The 22,586-nt window shown below is 34.2% G+C and overlaps 1 protein-coding gene across 2 annotated transcripts in view; it reads right to left on the bottom strand.

Moving 5' to 3' along the window:
* The window catches only part of TLL1 (tolloid-like 1), a 163,914-nt gene that overhangs the window by 64,368 nt on the left and 76,960 nt on the right, over nt 1–22,586 (bottom strand). For both annotated transcript variants that reach the window (XM_004682383.2, XM_004682382.1), the window contains exons 6-8: nt 15,730–15,908; nt 9,521–9,626; nt 4,144–4,268 (exon numbers count right to left, since the gene is read on the bottom strand). In XM_004682383.2, coding sequence (XP_004682440.1) covers nt 4,144–4,268; nt 9,521–9,626; nt 15,730–15,908 — 410 coding nt within the window. The remainder of the gene's footprint in view (nt 1–4,143; nt 4,269–9,520; nt 9,627–15,729; nt 15,909–22,586) is intronic.

The raw sequence follows: 22,586 nt of genomic DNA, 5'->3' as shown, positions 1-22,586 counted from the left end.
ATGTCAACACCAAGAAATCTTGTTTGCCCTGTGAGCATCTCAGCTAAGCATCCTCTCAAAATGGTTTACTGACTTTGCTGACTAAATTAGTTTCTCATTAATGGATACTGATTAGCCCCAAATATTCTCATTATATATAGTACAGTCTGCTTCCTTCTCTGTGATAATAATATTTGTAGCATAACACGTTAGGCTAACTCATTCACACAGCACCTACTCATTGAGCAACTAATTGACATCCGAGTCAGAATACCAGAGGCAAAATCCTTACTCTAATCTTAAAGACACTCAGACTGGGCCCTCCCTGGTCACACAGCAGGTTAAGGCACAGCACTGCAAACCAGCTGCAGCCACTTCAGTGCGAGTTCAATCCCTGGCCCCGGTGGCGATCCACATGGCAAGGCAGACCTCTCCTGACTCACTCTGCTCCCCACTCTGTCTCTGGTGAATCCTCTGACCTCCCACACCTCTGGCTTGTACCTAAGTTCTGTATGAATAAATAAATAAATTGCTTTAAAAAAAAAAAAGATGTTCATTCTTTAGTGAAGGAAATGACAAGTGAATAGATAGCCTTAAAAGTAAAACATAAAGATGAAGATCAAACACAGCCTTTACCACCACAGGTGTCTTGGGAGAACAGAAAACTTTTAAGTTAGTGATGACATAGGAGGTAGATCCTAAAGGTGAATAAAGGTTGAACCACAAGGCAGTTCTGAGTTCTTGCTGGTAGAAGGGCAGAAGGCAAGCACACCCACTGTAGTGCCACAGGCTGAAGAGGGGTGACAGACAATGCTGTAGGAAACGGCCTAGCAAATATGCATATATATGTATACTTACACATATTATATAAACATAGATATTTATACACATATTCTCACATATATTCTATATGCACACAAATCTATCTTGGGAGGATATTTTACATAGAATATCAAAAGTATTACATCAGGAGCCAAGAAATTAGTATTCTAGGTAACTAAAGAAACCTTATATAGGTCTTAAAGATAAATTTCATGAAACAAATATTTAAAGCCCTGGAAAGTTAATCAAATTTCATGCACACTGAAATTGTGCATCCAGCCATACAACCCCCACACAAATGCCCGTCTGTAGACTTAGTCAGCCTATGCAAGTACTATATGGATTCTAGAATTGAGAGCAATTGAAATTCATGAACATAGATTTTCTATGTCTGATGTGAATAGGCACTTTTATATGCATTTTAATTTTTTAAAGAATTTTATTGAAGTACCATTGATTTAATCTCCTTGTTAGTATTTTGGATATACCATTTTATATAACAAGCAAGATTCTCCTCAATAGGCCTTTTATTTTAAGTATCAAATTATTTTCTATTTTCCCACTTTTATTATTTTTATAATATTTTTTATTTTTATCATATTTATAATATGTCAAGACATATTATGGAAATTTTGCTGAGAGAACATTAAGGTTGATAGCTGACATAAGAACTAAGTAGAAAGAAGCAAAAAGGTCACAGCGCTAAAGACCAACGAAAATAAGAGAAAATACAAAAAAAAAAAAAAGAAAAGTTACTGTATCGGGAAGAAGTCACGCAGCTTAGAAATAAAAAGCGAAAGAAAAGCTAACATTAGAGCAAAAGAAAGGAGATTGCATTTAGAAAATAAGAGTCACGAGAAAAACAAGTTCCCTGAAAGAGAAAGAGCACAAATTAATCATTTATAAAGAGAAGAGATACTGCCAGCCTTATACCTAAGGGAGGATTCCCTTCCTGGCCAAACTGCTAATTATCCAGGGAAGACAAAAAGCTGTAAAGATGACTCATTCTCCACCTCCATGTGGAATATTCTCGACCTGACAGAATGTAGGATGAAAAGGATTGTAACAACAGCAGCTATGGTCTCCCGTAAGCTGTCTCATGGGTAGGAAGGCTTGGAAGCCCTTGAAGGGCACAGAATAGTGTCCAGTAACCAGCCAATCCCAGGGTTGTCTCCCTTTCTCTCCCTTGCTTTCCTTTCCTTTTCATTTTGAGGCCTCTGTCACCTGGAACAGGTACCAGGCCTTACATAAATAGAGCACCATATACAGGATCTATTCATTCTTATGTATAAACCATGCAAAGGGAGACAATTCTTGCCAGTTTCTAAGAACAGGAAATGGTAATGAAAAACTAAACTAAAAGAAACTTATCCTTATTCGATCACTTTAAAATTAGAACTTTGCTCCTGTGTAAAGCTTTTTCATGATTAGTGTGTATTAACTGTACATAAGTAAAACCTAATTTATACTTTTGGCATTTAAATGATAAAAATAATGGATTGCAAGTCATTTACCAACAAGAAAATTCCATGAAAATAACAGTTTACAGTATTTACAGGGAATTAAAAATATGAACTTTATTAAAAGTTAAAAATAGCACCCTCCTTTATGGCGCAACAGGTTAAAGCGCAGCATTATAAGCCTAGCCTCAGCCACTGCAGCACGAGTTCGATTCCTGGCCAGGGAGCTGACCCACATGGCACTGTAGACCTCTTCTGTCTTGCCCACTGCTCCTCTCAGCAGCGTATTTCAGTCAACCTGCCTGTTCTGCCCCCCACTGTGTCTCTGGTGAATCCTCTCACCACCCCTGCACCTCTGGTCTGTACCCCAGTTCTGGATGCATAAATAAAGAAATCTTTGAATTAAAAAGTTAAAACTGCATACATCTCTAACATTATCTACTTTATGAAAGAGAAAAGTGCATTTTCTAAATTATTGAAGCTAGAGAGCAATAATAAAAGAGCAATTAGCAGCTGTTCTTTACCAGCCTGTTAGAAACCCACCCTCTTGCCCTCAATGCCCCACTTGTTATTGAACATAAAAGCCACAATTTCATTTATCTAGGTTTAGATCAAGATGAAACTCTACAGAGTAGCTCTATAAATGCAAATTTATTATGCTTTGAGCATAAACTCATAAAGAGTAACAAGTAGTTTACTACTCTTACTGGCTCTAACAAAACCAGAAAGAACTCCAAAGTGATGTGTAGTTTTGAAACCATATTTTTTTTTTTATAAAAACCCAGACAAAACCAAATCTTACTTTATAAACTCCTACTCTCCTCATAGGGGATTCTCAAATCAGCCATCTTAGTCATGTGTAGTCTTGATTCTTCAACACTATTCATTTTACTGGTGAGCCTACCTTATCAGTAGAGCTTAATTCTACAATGCAGTTTAAACATGAAAAATCTATACAAGTAATGATATAATCCAGCCATGTCTCAATTAAAAAAGTAAAAATTTAATGATAGATGTATCTAAGATAGCCCTGCTTTTCTGCAAAAATATGATCATATCAATGAAAGCTGTTTTTACCACTTGTAACCTTAGTGCCTAGAATATTTCCAAAATTGAACTCTAAAGATTCATAATAGATAAAGGAGGGTTTCCATTCACAAAAAGAAAAAAAAAATTGGGGGAAAGTTGTGTTAAGTAAACATCTTTTTTGACACAGGTTATTTCAAAGCATTTTGACCATACATGAAGTGCTTAGAATAACTAGCATTTCCAATTTGGAACATACTTTTTCCTCCTTAGGTCAATAAACACTACTACTGCTTTGGAACCTTCCAATTAAGGCTTTCTGTTAATCTTTTAACAATCATATGCAGTAGTAAAACACACAGTAGCTCATTAGCAGCAAGGCTAAAACTAATTTTTGCAATAAAGTTATGAATTCCAGTTAATAAAATTGTAATTCATACCATTAATGATGGCACTTGCAAGAAATGATCATTTAGTAGTCAGTAATGAAGCTGAAATAAAAGGTAATCCATTTTTGTTGGCAAGGAAGTTCAGCATTTACCTATGAAATCATACAACTCTTTAATAATAACTATCAACCAACCATGCTTTGCTCCACTCATATATTAAAAGCAATAAAACATACTATCATGTGCTTGAAATTTGATTTCTAGCAGTTTGTTTTTAATTATATCAATGGGTGTTCCAAAGTTCTCTCCTGTGCCATTTTATGATTACTGATTTTAGGATTACTTTGAACTGACTACTCATTCGCCTGCATAAACAGAGACAAGTAAGCAATTGAGTCAGTGTGGTTTATTCATCTGGGAGAACCCAACAGGCATAATCATGCTTCTGTGTCTGCATGGTGCAATACCTGGACATCTATACAGCTTTCTTGCCTGTGCAATATCTCCTTTGCTTAAACGGGTTCGCTGACCAATTGCTGGACGTATGCCATTATCATCACGAGAGGGGAGAATAGTATCCAAAAACATCCCCCTGAAAGAAATCAGAAGCAAGCCACACATAAGTCATCAGGTGAAGACTCATCTATTCCTTACAGATACAAGGTAATTTTTCTCAAACTCAGCTAAATCAAAGGCATGCTACATTCATATTGAACTTTGAATAGTATGTCAAATTTTCAAACACTTTAATCAAATAGGAAAAATGATGGTATAAGTATGTGCCTAGCATAAAGTTAATAATGGTATTCACTTTTTCCTTAGTAAATACTTTTAAAATTCTAGAATTCAATGTAGTTGCCCACCAAGTACACCATGGTCTCTGTTTTAATCTCTCAAGTAGATCAAATAACTCTTTGGATTAGCAGTTTCTAAAATGATTCTTCCTCATCAAGATCTGTTTTTGCTAAGAGCAACCCACGATAGATATTTGTGAGGGCTTTAAATCATTAAATCCAAATTAAAGGTGTTATTTTTAAAAATAACCTACTTATTCTAAGCTTAAGTTAAGCTATTAATTATAAGCTACTTATTCTAAGCTTAATTTAAGTTAAGCTATTAATTATAAATATTCTTAGAAGTATATTATAATACAAAGAAAATCATCAAATTTTAGAAACAAAATAGTTTGTGATATATGCATACACAGATACATTGTAAAATTTTCATAGCAAAGTTAGTAAGCAAAAATCTGAGCAATGCCCTAATGCTAAGCCACAGATTTTGAATTTTTTTTTCAACCAGAATTCTGATAGAAACTATATTCTAATATGCATGGCTAATAATTCTGAATATAATGTACCAATGACAGTCAAATCTGCAAGACACATCATTTGTTGCTGTAAAGGAAGTATGTATATTAAATTAAGTGAACTGGGAGACTAGTCCAAGTATTGAGAAGGAATGATTATGTATATATGAAGATTTTATTGGGCCTCCCTGACGGTATAAGGGGGTAAGTCACCGCACTGTGAAGCTATTGGCAGCCACTGCATCAGGAGTTTAACCCGCAGGCAGGTAGTTGACCCACATGGCAACAGACCTCTCCTGTCTCACCCACTGCTCCCTTCAGCAGTGTATTTCAGTCAGTCTGCCTGTTCTACTCCCCACTCTGCCTTTGGTGAATCCTCTCACCACCCCTGCACCTCTAGTCTGTACCCCCTTCTTGTATGCAAAAATAAATAAATCTTTTTAAAAAATAAAAGTATTTTTTTTAAGAAATGCAATTATTAGGAAGTCTTTTAAATGGGAATGAATACTGGGACACTACTTTCCAAAATTTATAAATGAATAAATTATATATAATCTTCAGTTTAAATGAATAAAATTTTAGTTCCATTCCTTCCTCTAGGAAATATTTACTAAGCACTAATATATGTCTATATTCCCAGCAGTTAAAAAAGACAAAAATATTGCCTCTCATGATTCTCACATTCCAATGGGAGGGGGGGTTTGTGTGGGAGAAAGACATTGAGCAAGAGATTAATAACAGATTATGATGGGCACTACGGAGAAAAATAAAGAGAAGATCTAAAGTTTTTCTAGTGGTAGGGGGAACCTTCACTTGAAAGCATAAATTTTAGCTAAATATAAAGGAAGTAAAGTTTGCTGCAATGTTGTATCTGGGAGTAGAGTTCAAAGAGATAAAGAACAAGACATATAAGCACCCAGAGGTGGGAGGCCCCTTAAAGTGTTTTTACTTTCAGATGGAGAACTTAGTATCCTGAGAACTTCATATGTGTACTACTTAAGATGAAGGGAGGGAGAGAGAAACTAATAACTTATGGGAAATTACCATCAAAAGTAAAAGTTTGCAAATCCATAATAGGACACAACTCCAGTTGGGTCAATACAACTGAAGGGAACTTGAGCTACAGAGTAGCACTGAGAAAAGTCATTGTTATGGTCTCATGAATTATCAGATATACTACAGGGACTAAGTTCAAATTAATGAAATGTTACAATTCTCATAGCACTTCATTACTAATGAATTATTCACTGTTTTTTTATTTCCATTTCTTAAAAAACTTGCAATCTTTTTAAGTCTCATTCTTGCCAATTTTCAAAAAAATATTCCCTTTTAAAAGATTAGTAATATCTTAAAATGGATATACTCAAACTCAGACAACAAAATGTTCATTTTATTTCATTCTTTTAAGTTAAACTGCCTTTTATTCCAAAGGGAGACAGTCACCCATTCCTTTGTTCTTTCTTTGTGCCCAGGAAGTTAACAATTCTCTCCCTTCAGACCCATGCAGCAAGCTCTTTCTGAATAGTCTCACTATGCATAGGCATTGAGAGGTTTACTAGGTAATCTTTTGTTCTACTTGCATTAAAAGAATGAATTAGCTATGCTTTTTAAGAAATTTCATAAAACTTCACATTCCTTGTATCACTGAATAAAGGAAAAGCCCAGTTTAAATCATCTAAGTACAAATTGTATACGAGAACCCTGCATCTCCTGCTCTATCATTCCCACAAGCTGCCTGGGCTACATTCATGAAAACAACCAAAACTTCTATAGACGCTAGAACATATAACAAATTACCATGATCAAAAGAGTGTAGACAACTATTTGGGCAAATAATTTTTTTCAACAAATGATATTGAGAAAAGAATGAAGTGTATAATGGTACCTGAGGCTCTTAAGTCATACATAAAAATGAATCTCTGACCCCTCTCTGGTGGCGCAGGGGGCTAAAGCTCAGCACTGTAAGCAAGCTGCAGTTGCTTCAGCACAAGTTCAATCCCCAGCCCCAGTGGTGACCCACATGGCGAGGCAGACCTCTCCTGTCTCACCCACTGATCCCCTCAGCAGTGTTCTTCATTGGTCTGCCTGTTCTGCTTCCCACTCTGTCTCTGGTGAATCCTCTCACTATCCCTGCACCTCTGATTTGTACCCCAGTTCTTTTCATTTACAAGTAAATGAATCTCAGGTGGATTAAAGACATAAACATAAGACACAAAATTACAAAACTCTTCTATAGAAGAAAACAGAGAAAAATCTGCATAACATTGGATCTGACAATGATTTCTTAGACATAAAACTAAAAACACATGCACAAAAGGCAAAAATAGGTTAAATAGGAATATGTCAAACTGAAAAGATTCTTGGCAGGAAAGAAAACAAAGTGAAAAGGCAACATAAAAGGGGTAAAAGTATTTCCAAATTATATATATGTATATTTATACTTATATATATGTATACATATATATGCTTACTCAGAATATATAAAGAAATCTTATAACTTAACAATAAAAAAATCAAATAGCACTATTTTGATAATAGCTAAAACATAGAAGAAAATTGTCCATTGATAAATGAGTAGACTTAAAAAATAGCATATTATTTAACTATAAAAAAGAAGGAAATCTTATCACATGCTACAACAGGGATGAAACTTGAGGACATTAGGCTAATTGAAATAAACCAGTTGCAAAAAAATAAATACTGTATATGATTCTATTTAATGAATTTTCTAAGTAAAATTCATAGAAACAGAAAATAGAATGGTGATTATCAGGGGATGCAGGGAGAAGAAAATGGGGCGTTGTCTAATAGATCTAGGGTTTCAGTTTTGCAAGACTAAAAAGTCCAAGAAATCTGTTTCATTATAACATGAGAGCACGTCATACTACAGAACTGCATACTTACAAATGGTAAAGATAGGATGTTGTAAGGTGTATTGCTAACACAATTTTAAAAACTTCATTACTGTAGAATTTGGGAATTTGTGTTGCTGAATCATGCCAAATAGCTCATCTCCTAAAACTGCTAAGTTATTTAAATATATGCACGCATGAACTTATAAGCAATAAGATAATTTGAATTGGATGGATTCTTCTCACGAGAATATGGCGATGTCCACTGTAGGGCTATAAGTTTATTAGGGAAAACATGAAAATGGAACCAATCAAAAAAGTAAAATGTCATAGTTAGTTGGCAATCAGCTAGCTCCACAGTGGGTGTGGGGGAGAGGGACTGTGGGTGCATCAGTCATGGGCTTGTGAAAAGAGGCTCTCGCAACTGAAATACAAAAAAGGAATACAAAGGGGAATATATCTTCTAAACTTTCGTTTAAATTCATCATTTATCAAGGAGAGAAGAACAAATTTTTTTCCACTTTCCAGTACCTTCTCTGTTCCAAAGAATCAAAATTCTGTTTATATAAAATATAATTCAACGGCATATGAGAGGCATTTGGCTGAACTGAACCCACATCTCCGTTTCTACATGTTTCTAGGGAAAAGTCAAATCCATACACTGACAGAAATAAAATTCTGTAAATCTCTAAAATTAATTTTAGGCCAAATGTGTATATTTTTATTGAAACTTAAATTCAACCCCAGAAGCAGTAAGTAATCAGATTGTTACATCAAATAAATATAGATCTATGAAGTTAAAACAAAAACAGTTATTAGAACACAGTTCAATTTTTAATAATGAAGTTTGGTCTTTTAGAAAAGAATGATTTAAAAATGCAACACAGTATTAATATTTTTTTACAGATACTTCAGTTCTTTTTACCACCTTTTCTTAAAGAACAGGGCAATTAATTTGAAATGTTTATCTTGTTCCTGCCTTTTCTTTCAAAACAGGTTCTAATGAATTGTGAAACAGACATGTAGGCAAAAGAATGAGCTAGAATAAGCAGTAAGTGTTAAAAAATGGGTATAAACTGGGGAAGGAAGGGAAAGATGATCACAACGATTTAACAGTTCCAAATTCTTTACCTGGGAACTGCGTGTTGGATGGCATCACAGCAATTTTAAAAACAGCATTTAGTTATTAATGACTATGTCTCAGGTTAATAAATGGTGAAAATCTAAGTTAGATGAAGTAAACTGCCTCCCTGACTTTATCTCCCAGAATTAGTAAGTACAGCAAATAGTACTTAAGCATAATACAGAGTAGCAAACGCAAGTTACAAAAGGAAAGTACATTTCAGGTCAACAACCAAGGATCCTATTTCACATTGTAAAGCCTAATCTTCATAAAATAATGCTCTGCCAATTGAATATATGGTTTGTTTTGATAATTATTTCCATTTTTTATGCTCTCAGGATATTTAATTAAATAATCATTACAAAGTTTTACTTTGAACCAGTATATTTAATAGGAAAAATGTAAGAGGATGTTGGCTAGAAATACCCATCAAGTATTTTTTTCACTTCCTGCAGTAATAACTAAAAAGTAGTTCTAGTTCTAATAATCAACATAATTTTGTGAAAAGTCACACAGAGAAAAGGTATTAAAAGTCAAAAGGTATAACCTGAAACTCCAACCTTGAGAAGGTGTTCCTGGCATAGTGCATGATGCTGTCAAAGTCATATCTTTCTCCAAGTGAGTTCACTTCTCCAGGCTCCATCTTCAGAAAATTGTATTCTTGCCCTAAGGATCAGGCACAAACATTTTAGAGGACTTTTAACAGACAGTGAAGAGTACAGAAGAATCCATTCCAGGTCTGCATCTGTTTTGTTTTGTTTTACTAAATGTCAGATTGCCCTGTTGCTTGAATTTATAGGCTCACAAAAGTGCCCCTTGGCTACCTGTTAACTTCCTGTTGTATGCAAACCATGACCTTGAATTCTACTAGCAAGGGAATTTCTGTCCAAGAAGTGGGTTACCAAGAACAGATTTGGGCTTTCTTTTTCTTTATACGCTTTTCCCTTCTCATACAGTCTCTTTAAAATCATGTTACTTTTGCAGTACTGTGAGAATAAAATAAAAAGTTACATATTTCCAAGTTTTACACCTCTCTAAGTACATTTGCCAAGGCTGACAAAAATTATCTTCCTATTTGCTTTAGAGCTTTTCTCTGAAACATTTGGAAAAATACAAAACATTTGGATGTATATAAACCCAGCAGTCTTTATGTACTTTGTCATAATGGCTTTATGCACTTTATGTACTGTGTCACCAAATACAAACCAACAGCACAGAATTTCACTCAAAACTGAAACAAGATTTTCTTTGATGGAAAGGAATTTCTACTTGGGGCTTTTTTGATCCAGAATAGGCTTCAGAACTCTTTTTTTAAAAAACTTTTCACAATGTAATTTTCACATCTGGATGTCTTCATTTTAATAGGATTTTCAACTGCCTGTTGGTTTGTATCTGTATTGTAATAACATTTCTTGAGAATTTTTTAAAGATTCTCCTCTTACATTGTTGAAAATAACAAACAGTTACATATGCAGATCTACAGCAAACGTTCCAGAACAGAGAAGTTTCTTGTAGAGTTTAGGTCGCTGTTACTCCATTTTCATAATTTTATGACTCATTTAAAAAGCTCTGACCATCAAAATGTAAAGTGAACTAGAATTCCAAATTCAAGGTTAGATTCAAAATTAAATTGCTAAAAAAATTAGACTTTATTCCAATTGCAGTAGTACTACTAAGTATAAAATATCATATTAATTAAAATATTTCCAAAAGTTAATAAACTGAGTGATGCCACTGAGTGTATCTCTCTTCCAAGGAAGTCTGGGATGGTCTTGACCATTAAAGATGAGAAAACAAACCTGAGTAATACAGTCTTAAATCCCAGATTAAGAGTTTCATTGTGTCTTTTGATGAATTCACACAATGAAAGCAAAAGATAAAAATACAGACCAAAAACTTGAGAGCAGTGTTACTATCAACCCTAACATAAAAATCAGCAAAAATATCAAAATAGTAAGCATAAATTGACCAATTAATATTTGAAAAGTTGTTCACAGAGAAGCCAAATTAAAACCACGGAAAGAAACTATTTCATATCCAACTGGTCAGAAGGAAAAACCCTCACTAGTCGCCAAAAATATAAATGTGTTGGAATTTTCCTCCTGATAAGTGAAAATATTTTATTTATCTCATTAGCAATGTGGAAGATGCATACTACTTATATACCTTTGCACAGTGCACCAAGATGCAGATACAAGCAAATTCACAGCAGTCCTGTATACAATGGAAAAGAACTGCAAACAATCAAAATGTCAGTCAATAATATAGCAAAGTAGCGGAGTGGAAAGAATGAACTCCACCGGCATGTGTCAACATAGCTCAATCTCAAAAACTAATAACAGAAACAAGTCCTAATAAATAAACACACATCTATGCATGTATGTTTATATATGCTGTGTGATTGATTGCATTTATACAGAGGTCAAAAAAGGAAAACTAAACAACATCCATTTAGGAATGCCCACGTGTGTGTAAAAAAAATATGGAAAAGTGGAGAGTGCTTGACACAAATTTTAAGATAGTATTTACTTCTAACTGATAAGAAGACTCAAATGAAAAAAATGCAAATACTATTTCGTAAAGTTCCATTTCTTAAAATGAATGAGAGACCCACAAGACTTTAGTTAATGGAAACTACATATCAGCTGAAGTTTTCTCTGCATTATATATTATATAATAAATTTAAATGATTCAGAAAAATCTAAAAAGCTGTTTTTACTTATCTTCTTGCTCATCTTTTTGTTTAAAAAAATGCTGCATACAAATACCTTTTTTTTAAACTGTCGGAAAACTGATATTAGCTTTTTATAAAAAAATGTAGTTCTAAGGCCCTCCTTGGTGACATAATGGGTTCAAGCACAACATTATGAAGCTGTCTGCAGCAAGTGTAATGCAAGTTCAATTTCCAGCCAGGGAGCTGACCCACATGGCATGGCAGACCTCTCCTGACCCGCTAGCTGCTCCCCTCAGCAGTGTATTTCATTACATCTGCCTACTGTGCTCCCCACTCTGGTGCATTCTCTCACCCCCTGTACCTCTGTCCTGTACCCCAGTTCTTACATGCATAAATATACAAATTAAAATATATATATACGTATACATGGTGTGTCTATAACACTAAACCATCCTCAGAAAACATCCTTTTTTAACTTCAACCTCTGATAAAATCTTCTGTTAAAAAATAAAGCCCTGTTCATAAACGAATGTTAGTATATTTTTTACATATACAACTCTATGGTAAAATTTTTAAAAAACCTATGGCACTGATTTTCAAAATATATAGAGATACAGATATATATCTTTATATATATATATATAATCCATTAAATATTTCAATTTATTACACAATATGGGAACAAAATTCTCTAAGGAAAGCAAAACACTCCATTAAAGTTTCTGAAAGTGAGACAGTGAACAACTTCTGTAATACATGTTGATGCACAGAACTAAGATCATAACGTGTGTGTGTATGTTAGTTAAAAAGAACATGGCCACATGTAATCCAAATAAATAAAATTACACTTGTTTCATGGAAGAAAAGAGAAACAGAGATAGAAAACTAAGGGAACTCACCCTGACAATGAAAAAATAATTAGCCTGTTCCTTAAAGACATATACTAAAATGGATTAGAATAATATAATTTTTATATCAATCTAGTTCCTTTTATAGAGTTTTCATAAAAATGCAAAGCTGAAGTCTGTACTAATTAGACTTTGCCAGTAAATAACAGTTGATCTTCCATTTCTGAGCTAGGAAAGTCATAAATTTGTTGAAGATTAATCTCCAAAAGGAACTCTTTCATACAAGACTTGTCCTGTTGCAAGTGATTCCAAGAAAAACATGAATAACCGTAACTTTCTTAGCACTATATTAAGAATTATACACACATATGCACTTATCTTCTGCCATTTTAGATACATATTTCTGTTGAACGAGAGTCCTATTTTTTTTTTTTAAAGATTTATTTATGTGTACATACAGAACTGGGGGCTTCACCAGAGACAGAGTGGGGAACAGAACAGGCAGATCGACGAAGTACACTGCTGAGGGGAGCAGCGGGCGGGTCAGGAGAGGTCTGCCACACCATGTGGTCACCTCCGGGGCAGGCGGGAATTGAACTCATCCGGAAGCGGCTTTAGATACTCAGTGCAGTGCTTTAACCCGCTGCGCCACCAGGGAGGGCCCGAGAGTCCTATTTTTAAGTGTAAGAATCATTCTTGAAAGTTATTTTCTTTATGTTCTTTTTTTTTTTTTTTTGGTCCATATAGTAAAATATTTGACATAGAGAGGAAACTAAATAACTGAAGTTGAAAGCACATTATTATTAAGGTAGTTCAAAAATATTTCATTTTCACTTATCTTCAAGTCATATAAAGTATAAAATAAACCTTTATAGCTGTGAGTCTTCTATATTAGGAATGCAGGTATCTCTTGCTTTTTCAAAGTTTGCATTACTGCCATTTCACATTTACCCAAGACGGACATTAACACCTGTTTTGCTAACTGAAAGAAGAGCAAAGAGGATTTCTGCCTTCACGATAAATGAAAATCAAAAAGAGCATTCAAGGTTGGTTTGGCAGCAGCTATTCTAGAAGAAACAGCACCCCACCAGCAAGAATAGCATCACTAAGCTCCTTCCCCAGAACTACTTTATACAGGTATGTACATCTCATTTCCACTTTAATACAGGTTAGTGTCATTTTCATTTTTATGTGTTATTTAAAATCACCCAGAGGGGGAGGGCCATTTTAGAGGTCTGAGAATGCTCAAAACTATTTCTATAGAAATTAGTGTTAATTATTTCTTCATTTTATACCATTTGACCTAAAAAATAATTTCCTATAACACTATTTTTGGACAGTGGAGAAAACCTGTTCATGTTTTCTTTACTGCTCTTAGATACTCAACACTACAGATTACTCCATTCTTGAAATGACCTTTCCTCTGAGACACAGAATTCCACTTAGTTTTCTCCTACTTCAAACTAAAACTCCTTTGTTTAGAGGATTTTCTACAGAATGTTGCCTAAATACTGCTGTTTCCCTTTTCCTATTTTTAATCATATTATCTTCACCCTCCAGTTTTTTGCTATACATTCAACTCTACTATCAAATTTCTACCTTTAGATATACCCTTAAGACATGGGTCATCTTTCCTTTGTCAGTTAAACATATTCACTTGGACCATCCAAAGTTTTCTTAAAGATATGCTCAATGAAACTATTTGTCTTTTGCCCTTTCAAAACTGTGCTGCTTTATCCATATTTCTTGTTTCATTTGATAGTACCAGCATTTATCCTGTTATCTACAAATAAAACTTTAATTTTGCCCCTTGCATGATGATGTGCCTTGTACAGTATTCTTGAAAGGTTATTCCTTATTTTCTCTTGACCTGATCCGCTGTTTGTCTCCTAACTACTTCAGTTTGGGGTAGGTTTCCCTGATTTCATGTTCATCCTTCCACCTCTATTTGTCCTTTTTCAGGTAATGGTTCCTACAGTTAAATAAATTCTTATTCAAAAAATAAATCTAAACTTTGTTTTCAATTCTTCAAGTATTCCCCAGTAGTTACAGGATAAGATCTAAATTTCCTGGTTTCATATAGCAAAAACCCTGTGATATTATCTCCCTAAGTAATTCCCAACTAATCTCCTTTGTAATTTCCCAAGTTGCCATAATGGGCAAATAAAAATGATTCAGTTTTCTGTAATTGTAAGTTTGACCATGATTTTTTTTCAGCTTCGAAATTCCACCAATCTTCTGTGCATCTAGAAATTTCAGTTCTCCCTTGACTTGCCAAGGCACATTTTATCACACATGCTTGACTACAGTATTCTCAACATGTGGCTGATTTTACTCTCCACTTAGCTTATAAATATCTGTTTATGTGCACATACCCCAGACTAAGATTCATGTTTTTCATGACAGCATCTAATAGTGTTTTAATGGCTAACTGGTGACAAGCAAATAAATAGATACAATGCTGCTAATTACAAGAATTCAGTGTTTTAAACCCAAACTGGACATGAATAAGCAAATAAGGATGTGATTTTACTTTGCTTATGCTTAAAATACACATACTACTTTTAAAACAATTCCAAGTAGGGGTTCTACTTTGGCAATTCAAGTATATTGCATGAATTTATGAAAGACAAACAAATTTAAAAAGCTTTAAACTGTGGCACTTATCATATAAATCAATTGTCACAAAGATGAAATTTTAATGAAATACTATATTTCAATTACTAAAACATTCTTAAGAATTTTCTTTAGGGTAGTCAAATTTAAGGGGAAATTTAAAGAAACAATTTAAACCATCCTGAAAATGACTCACTTCACTGGAATTTTCTCCAGAAATTATCCCTGGTATTATATAGATTCCTACGGTAGCAGCATGTTTTGCAGCAAACCTAGGACTCGTTCTAAATCCCGACAACATAAATTATAAAGCTAAGTATAGAAAATACTCTTAAAAGAAAACACTTCACAACATTAATTTATGAGTCAATAGGCTACACCCATTCTTGGAAGGTTCAAAAGTTTAAAAACAATACAGCTAAGTCTTGGGAAAAAATGCAAACCTAAAAACAGTGTAAAACATTTAGTCTGTACAAAAGAAAATTTAAGATATTACACAGTCCTGGTATTTTTTAATCAACAAAATGTTGATTCTACCATATAAAAAATCAATTGACATTTTAAGAAGTTAGATGATAAACATATAAACAATGAAAAGCTACTCTACCAGCCAACAAATTCTGAAGCTCACCTGGCTGGATGTTTTCTCTTATGATGGTTACGTGATTATCTCGATCTGGTCGTGTGTGTTCATGCCAAAAGCCTATCACATGGCCTAATTCATGAACAACAATTCCAAACTTATCACAGTTCTTGCCAATAGAGATTGCCTGAGGCCCATTTCCTCGTCGACCTACATAGGAGCAGCATCTGGAATAAAGGAGAGAATGGGGGTAATGTTGGAAAGGGGGGGGGGCTGGATGAATTAAAATATGCTGAAACTATTGTAAAGAATTGCGAGCATAGCAGGACCCAACAGATTCAGATGCAGAACAGCTTTCATTAATATGTATGGCTTATTTCTAGTCTCTTGGTAATTTTATAAAATAACACTCCCCAAGTAATAAGATGAAGTGCCTTTGTTCTGGTTGATTGGAAGATAAACCTTAAATCAGTTTTAGGCATATCCAAAAGATAAATCAGAAAACAAAGTATTTGTGATAATGGTCAATGTGCTATTAAAGGTACAGTGAAACTCAAGATATTAACACATATATTTCTAACGTAGATTTTATTATTAAATTATTTTTATTGAGGTAGTGTTGGGGGACAGGCTGATAGACCTTTAAAGGTATGTTGCCACGGCACCAGCACAGCATGCCCACAGCCCAAGTAAATTAAATCTGCAGCTACTTTACAGTATGGCCACTGGCAATAATCCATTATTTCAATAGTCATGTATTTTTAAAATTCTATTTTCCCCCTTTGAAAACAAATTTATTTATGAAAGATGTTGGTTAATTAGGAATTACTTTTCTACTCAATGGAGAAACATTCTTTTAAAAGAAGAAAGAAAATACCAAATTGAGAAAAGATAGCTTCAAAAGCAAAATTATTAATGGTTAACCGGTGGAGAAAAAGCAAATAATAGAATTCTAAGTTTATCAAATGGCCAGGTGTATTTAATTGTGATATTCCATTTCGCCTTCTGAAAAAATAGTATAGACCATCAAAATGTGAAACATTTCTATATTCTTCTGCAAAGTTTGGGAGATTTAAACTGCAATATAGGCAGTATGAACCAACAGTAATGAAATTAAAATATCTAATAACTATATTAGCCACAATAAGTCACTTTTACTGTTTATAGTCAGAGAAGAAAGTCAAAATGAGAGACATTCAAATCATTTGGTTGACTTATTTAATCTAAAATATTTTTACCATAATTTCACCAAAAACAATTTCTACTAAATAAAATGAGATTTCACAAGGAAGTGAAGAAGATATTTCACAATGACTTTTACAATGGTTCTAAGGAAGAAAAATAAATAAATAAATCAGTGGTTGGATGCCTGGTACACTTCGAGTCCAGGGACAGAATATCCTAGGTGTTCTGATGAAAAAAAAAAAATATTCACACATATAGCTATAGATGTAGATAAACACACATATGCTCATACATTATTAGATAAAGGCAAGCTAATATACACAGTTTATTAAAAGGCTTAAACCGGTAGGAGTATTATTCTAATTGCTAATGTCATCCAGGCTCGATGTCATTTTCTTCTATATGGTCTTCCCTTTTTGTTGCTAATTTGTGTTGCTTTTACAGTTGGTTATTGCAAGGTTTAAATGTCCTTTCAATGAAAACTTACAATTTGTAAAAAAGCCTCACCTCTCTAAACCACAGAGAATTAGTAATCTGGTAATCCAGAATTTGCTATAGTTTACTTTTGTCTTGGATTTACTAATTCCACAAGATAGCCATGAAGTTGGAATTGGTTCTACATTTTCAACTGCTATGTTTTAGACTTCCAATTATATAGATAATTTTCCCATTGTAAGTAGGTTAATTATTCTATTTATCAGGGTTAATTTTATACTGAATAATTTAAATGACTCAATTTCATTTTTTTTTTAATTTAATGAACGTTGTAAAACTCCTCAAAAGAAAATTGAGACGATTAAAGCGTAAGGATCAGCACTGGAGTTAAGATTGAGGACAGGGATCTTTTCTTTGTTCAATGATCCCAAGTGTTTACTGCAATATCTAGAAGAAGGCAGGTGCTATTTGACAAATGGGTGAAATAGTAGTCTATATTCTCTGGCCCTTGTAATAACTCATGCTATTAACCTACTTCAAATACCTAATTCCACTACTTTACCTTATCTATTGTGTTGACCAGTAGATTCAATGACAGCAAAATATTCCTCATCCCAATATCCTTTACTTGGCTTCAAAGACCACATACTACCTTGAATGTCCCCAATTTCACAGGCTACATCTGTCTTGTACCCTATCACTTTAGGCTATTTTCTATCTATAGTCATACCTTTATCTCAATTCATTCCATAGCTATCAGTACCATCTTTATGTTTATCACCATCAGGTTTATTATCTCCATTCCAGACTTCTTCCTCCGGATAGCAAGTATGAGTATTTACCAAACTTTCTTAACTTTTCCATTTGATGAATAATAAATATATCAATTCAATAAGTACCCAAATTTCTTCTCCCCAAAAAGAATGGACTTCCCCCATTCCAGTTAATGGCAACTCCAACATTCAAGTCTATTAATACATTTTATGCTTCATTTGTTTTCATCTCATGTTTTGGTTCCTACCATACATAGAATGTTAGTTTCTAGTGAACAGACATTTTAACTGCTTTGTGCATTGTCATTATGCCTAGTGCCAAGAATATAGCCTGGCTCATAGCTGACACTACCATATATAGAGAACAGGCAGTTGCTAGAGAGGAATAGAAAGGGAGAACAAAATGGATGAGTGTGTCAAAAAGCACAAACTTGCAGCTATAAGAAAACTAAGTCCTGGGAATACCATATATAACATAGCGACTAAAGCTATTGATACTGTATCCTATATTTGAAAGTTGCTAAGAGCAGATCTTCAAAATTTTCATCATCAGGAAAACATTTTGTATGTGAAGTGATAGAAGTAAATAAAGCTCTGTTGTAGTTCTGTTGCTCAATATATACATATATCAAATCATCCTGTGCCACCCCTAAAATGATACAATGTCAGTTATCTCCATACAATTGGAAAAATAAGTAGAAGGTAAAAATAAGTAACTACTCCTTGAAGGAACAGATCTTTTCAATCAGGAGGGAGCTAAGATTCTAGTAGTTCTATGGAGAATAAAAAGCAGTGAAGATGCTATGCTAAGGCATTAAACATAGTCTTTCTGAGATTCCTCCCCAAGCCTGGAGCTCCACTTTTTCCTTTAGTGTGATTCTATGAATTATCCAATAATCTTATGCAAAGGTCAACCAGTCTGCTCTTCAAAAACAATAATTTCAACTAGCACATCTCTCTTCTGACCAACTATAAGCTCCTTACAAACAAAACCTTAATTCAATTTCATAGTCCCCAAAGTCAGTACAGAAGGTACACAAAATGACAATTCAATACATATTAAATGAATAAATGACTTTGTTATAATTTGAATTACTGAATTGACCAAAGAAACTTCAAGATATTCTAAAATGATATCTAGAAATAGCCAAATACGTTAACTTAAAGTTAACATGCTTTGTAGGTTATTATCTGGCAATCATAAAAAAATAGGTAGGGAAATATAAGATCATTTAAGAAACTATGCAGTAGAGTAATAGAAACAAGGTAAAATAGAAGATAATCAGTTCTAGGTGATTATATAACAGATGTTAATAACAAATTCAGTTTCCTAAATTTCTCATGTACAGAGATTAAAATCAAACCACTTCTATTACACAATTATCCACGTTATGAGGGTACTTATCAACCATCTTATAAAAAAGTAAGAGCCATTGGTGACAACAGATAGTGCTGGAATATATTTATAGTTCAATTCAAACTTTGCCAATATAAGAGGAGAGGCTGTTAAAGCATATCTCATTGAAGATAAATCAAGGATAGCATATACTTAGAAACATGTATGTGTGTATATGCAAAACATACTTACAAACAGATATACATAGGCTTAAATGTACAGTTATAATATACTTTAAAGATAAACAGAAAAAATGTTCTGACCTTTGTTTCAAAATTTTATTATTGGTGAGAAGTTGGGTGAGGAGGAACCCAATGGAAGATTATGGGTGTTTTGGTTGTAGGTATGATGTGGCCTCCAACATTTGAAGAGAGTGAATCTGTACCCATAAAACATGTACAGTGTTGTAAACATCACCTCAAACATGTAATTTTAAAAAATAAAATTTTATGATTTTCCCACCTGTTGGATATGGAGTTAGGGGCTGAGTAAATATTTGTTGAATACAGGCTGACTACAGCAGAATGTGGGAAATGCAATGTATTAAATGATACCGGTGATTGAATATTTAATAGGTATCAGAGGGATCAAAGTTACCTGAAATGGTCAGATGTGTTTGCATTGCAGATTAGGCTTCCTGAAATTCTATTTCCAACTAGAAATAGAACCTGTAAATGCAGCAGTCAACATCACAAGCACAACCTCACAGGTTTTCCATAGTGGATGAAGATTTACACTGAATATTGTTAAGTGCTGTACAGTTAACAGACTGCTACAACTCTTAGGAGACATTAGACTGATTCTAAAGTCCAGTAGATTTTTAAGCATTGAACTTGACATATATCTCAGTCCAGATGACCCTTAGTATTTTGTGTGAACCAGCTATCAAACTATTTAGAAATTTAAATTAATTTTTGTGAGATACAAATGCAGCATTAACATTAAAATCTTTATAAAAAGGGCCCCTCCCTGGTGGTGCAGCAAGTTAAAGCACCGAGAAGCTAAAGCTGCTTCAGCATGAGTTCGATCCCCACCCCTGCAGTGACCCACATGGTGCAGTAGATACCTCCTGACCCGCTGCTGCTCCCTTCAGCAGTGTACTTTGTCAGATGGCCTTTTCTGCTCCCCACTCTATCTCTGCACCTCTGGCCTATACCCCAGCTCTGCATGCATAAATAAATAAATATTTTTTTAAATCTTTATAATGGAAATTATAGATTGTGGCCAATAAAAGCAATTGCAAATAAAATTTGTTAATGAATGACTACCAGAATGATTAATTCTTACATAAAGTATTATCTTTCTTATCACTGAAAAAGTAACAAAGGATAAAGTTTGGGTTGGAAAATTAATAGCAAACAAAATTTAAAAATACAATTTAAATGTATGAACCCTTAAGACTCTAATTTCAGGAATGCAGCTAAAGATTTAAGTGTCTGAGCAAGTCACAGTCTCAGTTTTCGTATCTCTAAAACTATTGAGGACTGTCTTCTTCAGTTCTCAACTTCTGAGTCCCACAGTGAGAAACTCAGAAATGAAGGGTGGGAATGAAGTATATGGAAGAATTCCACTGATGAAAAAGAAGGTAAAAGCACACTAAGAAGCTGAAATCTGAGCAAAACCACACTGTGAAGGGGGAAAGCATTTTGGCAGGACAGAACAAGTGAAATGGAAAACTCTGAAAAGAGCCAGATTAAGAGAAAGAAAATGAGAACAAATGTGAATTGGTTAGAAATAGAAATTGAACACTAAAAGAGTCAGTGATTGGTGCTTTGATATATTTGTTTTACAACATTGAAGGATGGGGGAGAGGAAAGGTGTATTGATCTGAGTACATTATGTATCTAGAATATGTAAGCTGAGCGGGATCCATTCCTCTTAGATAACCAGAAGGAGGAAGGACAGTCTAGATTTGGATCTTTTAAATATTAAATAGATATAAAGAACTAGGAGGCATTTCAGATGTAACCAAAACTAATCAAGCTAAAATTAGAGTAACACAAAGAATTACTTGAGCAAGTCATACTTTTAAATTATGGCATTTCACCAAAAAAATAGAGTAGAATACGTATAAACATTCTTACTGTCATTCAAATTGGGTCAAAATTAAGTTCATTTTGAAGTTAACTGTTCTAGGAAAATATGGCAGAACAAGACAGATGGCATAATTTACTCCTTTCTAAGCCTAGTAAAATATTTATATTTCACAAAATGCATGGCATTAGGGCAAACAAAACTTATTCCCTCCAAAGAAATTAACATTGATTTTTAATTCCCTGTACAAATCTAGAAGAAAGGGTAGTCAAATAGCTATACCTCAGTAGGAAAAAATTCTTTTCTAGATTTTCAGTAAAGAAACATAAAAGTGGGGGAGCCTCCCTGGTGGCACAAGGGATTACATCCATGTACTGTGAAGCTATCCACAGCCACTGCAGCACGAGTTTGATCCCTGGACAGGAAGGAGACTCACATGGCGCAGCAGACCTCTCCTGACCCGCCCGCTGCTCCCCTCAGCAGTGGATTTCAGCAGATCTTCCTGTTCTGCTTCCAACTCTGTCTTTGGTGAATCCTCTCACCCCCTGCATCTCTGGCCTTTAACCCCAGTGTTGTGCATAAATAAATCAATCTTTAAAAAACAAAAATGAAGCTAAAGGAGTAAGAGAAAAGTACAGCAATAGAAAACTGCTGTTTTGTTACAATGGGACTCTAGGGAGGCTGTCAGCACAGGTATCCTATCAGCTGCTGAATCAATAAACGGTGGGACCACATACAGGTGTCTCCAGGTCTGAAACAGGGTAGACAGCACACCCTCCCACATATTCTTAGCAAACAAACACAGTCCAACCTGAATTTAATCAACTATTTAAATATTAAGTCCAAATTAACTGGAAATACTTCTCAGTTTGAAAACCTTCACAATTTCAAGTCTTTTATAGCATATGACATGGCTTGGAGAACTGCTATTACTGTAAACTGACTGGATTATGGGGTGTGGGGGCAGATGTGGTGGCGGAAGCAGCAATACACGGAAGATATAAATTCATGGCATTCCCAAAATGTTATAGCAAGGACTTCAGATTTTATTCTCAGGCTAGTTTGCCAAAAAAAAAAAAAAA

Source organism: Condylura cristata, unplaced genomic scaffold (assembly GCF_000260355.1).
Source record: "Condylura cristata isolate star-nosed mole 26May11 unplaced genomic scaffold, ConCri1.0 scaffold00014, whole genome shotgun sequence".
Classification (NCBI taxonomy): domain Eukaryota; kingdom Metazoa; phylum Chordata; class Mammalia; order Eulipotyphla; family Talpidae; genus Condylura; species Condylura cristata.
This window is presented reverse-complemented; position numbering and strand designations above follow the sequence as displayed.